The sequence below is a fragment of the Anopheles aquasalis genome, chromosome Y (assembly GCF_943734665.1).
Source record: "Anopheles aquasalis chromosome Y, idAnoAquaMG_Q_19, whole genome shotgun sequence".
Lineage (NCBI taxonomy): Eukaryota > Metazoa > Arthropoda > Insecta > Diptera > Culicidae > Anopheles > Anopheles aquasalis.
Genome location: NC_064879.1, coordinates 1,456,759 through 1,463,329, shown reverse-complemented (window position 1 = coordinate 1,463,329; position 6,571 = coordinate 1,456,759). Strand labels below are relative to the sequence as shown.

At 47.0% G+C, this 6,571-nt stretch overlaps 1 protein-coding gene across 5 annotated transcripts in view; it reads left to right on the top strand.

Moving 5' to 3' along the window:
- The window catches only part of LOC126579666 (carboxypeptidase D-like), a 6,860-nt gene extending 339 nt beyond the window's left edge, over nt 1–6,521 (top strand). Inside the window, exons 1-5 of one of the 5 annotated variants that reach the window (XM_050243180.1) lie at nt 1–55; nt 3,266–4,101; nt 4,323–4,352; nt 4,518–5,083; nt 6,111–6,521. The exon at nt 1–55 is cut by the window's left edge and continues 339 nt beyond it. In XM_050243180.1, coding sequence (XP_050099137.1) covers nt 3,309–4,101; nt 4,323–4,352; nt 4,518–5,083; nt 6,111–6,281 — 1,560 coding nt within the window. In that variant the 5' untranslated portion in view covers nt 1–55; nt 3,266–3,308 and the 3' untranslated portion in view covers nt 6,282–6,521. Of the gene's footprint in view, nt 56–3,265; nt 4,102–4,322; nt 4,353–4,517; nt 5,084–5,267; nt 6,002–6,110 lie in introns of those variants that run through there. The other 4 variants (XM_050243176.1, XM_050243178.1, XM_050243181.1 and 1 more) reach the window with 4 other exon arrangements.
- Nucleotides 6,522–6,571: the final 50 nt, after the last annotated feature.

The window sequence follows — 6,571 nt, the reverse complement described above, 5'->3', positions numbered from 1 at the left end:
GTGCATTGAGCGGGCAGGTGATAACCAGAACGAGATTTTAACCAGTGATCTTTAGGTACGTTTTGTCATTGTACTAACTGCCACCTGTGATTCGATATATGCTGGTGGAAATGGTTTTGTGAAAAAAAAGCTGTATTTATTGCCATTTTCATTGACCCGGGTTGATAGATAGTGTGCAATGGACGACGCCCACGTACATTACTTTAGGTGAAAGTATACTTGGTGACGCATTTCACCACTATGTACGCTCCATGCTCAATGTGTTTTGAATCGGGCCGTATTATGGTCTGTGGTGATTATTTTCGGTTTTTTTTCTGTTATGCCTGAACTTGTTTGCCCTTGACATTAGCGGGATCGCAGCAAAATCGAGCATTTGACTCGAGCGAAGAGATGATAAGAAATGAGAGATGCTGATGCTCCACCACACTCGCCCACTTCACGCAACCTTGAACAGCAGGCGAGTAGTCTGCACGGCGAAACGAGTTTTACGATCAACAGGCTTCAGGCAGACCAGTTCGCTGTTCACCAAACCCGGGGAATTCCTCAGGCGAACCTTCAATCAAGCAAACACACGCTGAATATAGGGGGACAGTATAAAAAAGCGATGTATAACAGAACGAGAAAATGAGAGAAAGAAGAAGAGGAAAGGACAAAAAAAGAGGATTTTATAAAGAGTAAGAGAAAGAGAGAAAGCTCTAGAGAGAAAGTGCACGAGAGAAAAAGAGAGAGACAGAGAGACAGAGAGAACACAGAAGGGGAGATGATGCGAGATGTGTTAGTTACACTCGCAGTAAATGGTGGTAAATTGTAACTGTTCCGGTCGAGCGAACCCACTGATGGTCAGAACGGTGCTAGTATTTCCAGCTCTGATCGAAAATCCACCTTTACCCCCCGCTCTTTCCGCCTTCCGCGCGAGCCGCGCTAATATGTGTCTCGCATCCCGTCATCCACAATTCACACCAACTATACCTCCCACCTAACTTCAGCTCAGCCTCAGCCAGGGTTAATGTATAAAACAGTTATTCCGTCCGACGCACCACCTCTTCCAGTGTCGCTATGCGGCACACACACGGTAATGCGTGTGTGCGTGTGTACACCGCCACGAGAGAGATATGTTTTATGAAAAGTGGGTTGACTGGCGGCACTGATCTAGGTGAACCGGACGATGGGAATACGCGGCCTTTGCCGAGAGGAGAAAGAGTCCGCCGTGCAGTAACGGAAATAGCGAAGGGTCCCTATGGTACAGCTCCCTGCCGGACACGTACCGTGTGCGTGAGGAAGCATTTTATGTATGTATGTCACGGTATGGGGACCAAGAATACACTGGCTGCATCCAGTCCTGATCGACTGATAGGGGGAGGGTGTGGCGGGTGGGGGGCATATCACCGTTATGAAAATTATGCGTCAACATCTTGCTGACGTTGGTGGCGTAGTAACGGAATAGCCCGGTACGCACTAAACAACCGTTTGGCAGTATCAGAGGGATTTCGGAATGCGAAGTAGTATATCGAGCATGGCATCGATCTGGTTTGTTCAATTGGTTACCATTTAATCATATATGCTTAAGGTATAAAACTAAAAATCATTTGGCTCATCTGATGAATAATCTTTCCGCTAGCCAATTAATGTACAGGCTTACTGACATGAAGTGTTACCAAATTCACACTGCTGTGTTTTTTAAACCGCTCGTAACACCGACGCCAAAATTGTTTTAGTTATAGTTTAATATATTGTTAACAAGCTACCAAAAGCATTTGCGTCTATGTTTTGTAGATTTTTTTTTTATCGTGAGGTAATTCAAACATAATAGCTGTGATGGCGTTTATTTGGCTGGAAAATCACAACCTTCAGCTATAATTCGTAAGCTCAGTCACCTTAAAATGAACAAAATGATTGTGTATCGCTTCATCAATCGATACAATGGTACCTGATAGCATTACAAAACGCTATGGAAGTGGACCAAAACAAACCGCGAAATGATTCGGAAAGTGAAGGCCAGAACTCAACGAAATCCGCGGCGCAGTCCAAAAAACCTCACAAACGATATGAAAATGTCGCTCGATCCTATGCAACGCATAATGAAAAATTAACTAAAGGTTGAGCCTTACAACTTCCAAAAAGCACACAATCTTACACAATCATCAGCAATAAAAAGTTCGGTGCGAACGAGCAAAGGAGTTGCTGAGCATGCACGAACGTGGCGAATTTTCAAACATTGTGTTCTCCGATGAGAAAAAAAATCAAATTTATTAGTTCATAACCTCTAAAAACGATGGTGTTTACTTGACCGATGGTTCATACTTGAATTTGAGCCCAAGTACGACCACTCGTAGCAATTTCCCATCGCAATTATTGGCTTGGACCGCTGTTGGGCGCTCTTCAACTGTTTTCATCGATCCTGGAGTCAAATGACACGTTAAAAGTGACACGTTATCGATAATATGTTTCAGAAGGTGCTTTAGAGCAGCGGACACGTAATCATTTCGGTCGCAGACCATGGACGTTCCTACAAGACTCGGAATTGTCTCATAAATGTGGTAATGGTTAAATAATCGTTTTCGATTTCGCCAAACGCCAAATCCGATCGACCATTCCATCTGGTCCAAGTTAGAGAGCAAGGTGAGGACTAAACATTAAGCCAGCGCTGGATGCGCTAATGTAATCGATTGTACAAGAACGAGTCAAAATACCACAAGATCACACTCGTGCAGCATCCATTTTTTTCGGACCGTTAGAAGGCTATAGTCGAGTCAAATGTGGTCACATTGTGCTAAAGCGAATGTTTTCTGAAAATTTGATTATTTTAAAACAATGTTGTCTTTGAAATCATTACAAAATCATTTCAAACAAAAAAGTTATAGTGCTTTGAATAGATAACACTTCATGTCAGTAACCCTGTATTACAGAATGGAGGGAGATGTGAGAGAAATATACCATAGTATATCCAAAAGCTTTGCGCATGTTATACAATTTCTATCGAGTGAAAATATATTCCATAAATAAGGCATTCGTGAGTAAGCGCTGCGAGGAAAAATGCTGGGTTAATTCGAGGGCTGCGAGGAGAGCTATTCCTTCTACATGATTGTTTCACCTTAAATTTCTCAATCTTCTTGAATGTGGCATGCAGTGTTTGCCAGCATGTCATGTCGGTCAACCGGCATGGGTTCACATTTCTACTCCCCAGCAACCAGGTCACGTTTGGGGGGTGTTCGATTGTTTGATGTCTGCTAACGCTAATTGGTTTGATATTAACTTACATCGGCAGGTTGCAGATAGGTGTAGTGACAATTAATCCGCCTGCATCAAAGATGCGGACAGTCAAGTCGGTCGCGGTAGTGATCTGTTGGTGTGCGTTGATCGGTCTCTTGCCAGATGGCATTGGCGCTGCCCAACCGGAATCGAGTGCTACCGGTGAAGAGCGGATCTTGCAGCGCAAAAGCGATGACCCGATCGGCGTACCCGATGCTCATTACCCTTACGACAACTCGTCGATACTGCAGAAACAGCGTGCCTACCAGCCGGATGTTGGCGAGCTGGATTTCGTGTACCACAACCACGATGAAATGACGCGGTACCTGCGGGCGACTACGGCGCGCTACCCAAACCTTACGGCCCTCTACTCGATCGGCAAGTCGGCTCAGGGCCGGGATCTTTGGGTGCTCGTCGTATCGGCGTCACCGTACGAGCACATGCTCGGCAAACCGGACGTCAAGTACATCGGTAACATTCACGGTAATGAGGCGGTCGGACGAGAACTGCTGCTACACTTGGCACAGTACCTGGTGTCGAGTTACGCCTCGGATCCGTACATCAAGTGGCTGCTCGATAACACCCGCATTCATTTGCTGCCCTCACTCAACCCGGACGGCTACGCTGCGTCCAAGGAGGGCACATGTGACGGTGGCCAGGGCAGGTACAACTCGCGCGGTTTCGATTTGAACCGCAACTTCCCGGACTACTTCAAGCAGAATAACAAGCGGTCTCAGCCGGAAACCGAAGCGGTGAAAGACTGGATCTCCAAGATACAGTTCGTGCTGAGCGGATCGCTGCACGGGGGGGCGCTCGTCGTCAGCTATCCCTACGACAACACACCCAATGCCAGTAGGTACCTTCAGCGAACTGTTCCGACTATTTACGCTTGTCTGTTTTTTTGTTGTTCTTTTTGTTGGTAGCGTTGATCCTTCGTTCGTCGTTCCTTCCTGCGTAGCCCCATTCCAACACCCACGAACACGATTCCCCGGTGATGGATACTAACCATTCCTCTCTCTCTCTGTCTTCTTACCTCATGCATTGGTTTGATCGGCATCCGCCTTACACGGTAGAAATTTGCCGTTCATCGTCAACCTGTGCCGGTGAGAGAATACGCAATAACAATGCGCAATTTACTGCACGAACTACCTGTGCGCCGTAATATCGGATATTCTAACACACAGATCCTGCTGCTCAAATCTGATAAGCCCATATTTTTGCTTTCCCTCTCCCCACTTTCAAACCCACATGACTCCCGTTAAGCTCAGTCTTCCACAGCTACCTGTCGCAACCATCGCTAACGCCCGATGACGACGTGTTCAAGCACCTGTCACTGACGTATGCCAACAACCATGGCAAAATGTCGCGCGGTGTTGCCTGCAAGACCGCGTCACCATCCTTCGAGAATGGCATCACGAACGGGGCAGCCTGGTATCCGCTCACCGGAGGCATGCAGGATTTCAACTACGTCTGGCACGGTTGCATGGAGGTGACGCTCGAGGTGTCGTGCTGCAAGTTCCCACCGGCATACGAGCTGCGGAAGTACTGGGACGATAATCAGCTGTCGCTGCTGAAATTCCTGGCCGAGGTGCACCGCGGTGTGCAGGGTTTCATTGTCGATCCGACCGGCAATCCGGTCGAGCGGGCCCAGCTCAAGATCAAGGGCCGTGACATCGGGTTCACCACGACCAAGTACGGCGAGTTTTGGCGGATACTGATGCCGGGCGTCTACAAGCTGGAGGTGTTTGCCGATGGTTTTCTGCCGAAGGAGATTGACTTTATGATCGTGGAGCAGCACCCGACGCTACTCAATGTCACGCTGCAACCGTCAAAGGTGAGTAGTACTGGCGGTGCAATTTACGCGCAACACATAACCATCAGCATCTGTTTGTAACCTACCTGAGAGCTGTATTCTGTATATGTACCATTCACATCTTGTCGTTTCACATGCGTTTCCTTACGCACTACCTTATACAACCAAGCTAACTTTTCACTTACTCCGTCTTCGTAATTAACAGCGGACAACGCATACCATTGTACAGATGCCCTTTTCCTCCCCTAACACGCAATCGGAAGTGAGTTTTGGCGACACCGAAACGGTGTCCAATATTGAAGGAGTAAAGGACCTAGTCCAGCTTCCTGTTACAAGCCCCGTGCAGCAGATGCCCGATGTAGCTGCCAGCGTGTCACTGCCCGCGAACACACCCAGCGGTGACGGCAAAACCGACGGTATTAGCGCGAGTGGGGGTGATCGTCTCATATTCACACCCTGAGCCGCTATTCTAGTACGCTCTGACGCTGCCGTCGCCATCGTTGTCGTCGTGGTCATCGTTCCGTGGGGCTCGTGATCGTTTATGTTAGCTTAACCGCTGTATCGTGTACATAGTTCGAGAAACCGCCCCCGGACGGAAGCGTTAGCACTGGTTTTTAGTTTCAAAAGGTATCAAAGGTGTCGGTAGTCATAGGATTCATGCGACGGTTCTTTTGGGATGCTCTGGTGTCAAGTACACGGTAAAAAAAAAGTTCAAACCTGTTACTCACCTTGCTTAAATTTATAGACAAGTTGCGAATAAGTGTACCACTTAAGTCAAGTCACCCTTTTCTTTGATTAGTTTAAACATATTTCTTGTTGTCCACGTTCCTAGAACGGACGTTCAATGAGGTAAACATAATGACTGCCTTCGCCTACTATAAATCTTTTAGACCCATGTAAATAAAAAGCGATGGTTCCAGTGCTTGATTCTAGAACAGATGGTACCGGGATTTTGGATTAGTTGATCAACAAGAAACAAATACTCCTCTAACACACGCGATAACCGACCATTCCTTCTACTCACCTCTACTCCAACAATATGGCGCAGCGTAACGATGGGTCATTCTACCGACCATCGATCTCGACACAATACCGACCGCAACAGCAACAGTCACCAGCAGCAGCATCATCGTCACAGTCGTCTTCCGGAACAGACGAAGGTATTCTTTCCTCCCTCAGCACCGGCTTCAACACCTTGGTGAATAACATTTTTGGCTAGCATCACTGTTGAACGGTGCCTGAACAACGCCACCACGTTTTCCATGCCACTAGGAGCCATGGACTATTATGGGCTCGCGCAGTATCGCGTTGGCAATGCACAGCCAGCTCGATCATGGCCTTTTATCTAAGTGATTCGGTTCAAATGAGAATGCTAAAACGACATATTTTAGCCACAAGTTTTTGTTGTTGTTGTTGACATGTAGGAAGCAATATAAATAAATTATTTAAAAGTAATCCAAACAGCCAACCAACTTAGCCTGTTCAGTTGCTACACACGGGGTGTGTTGA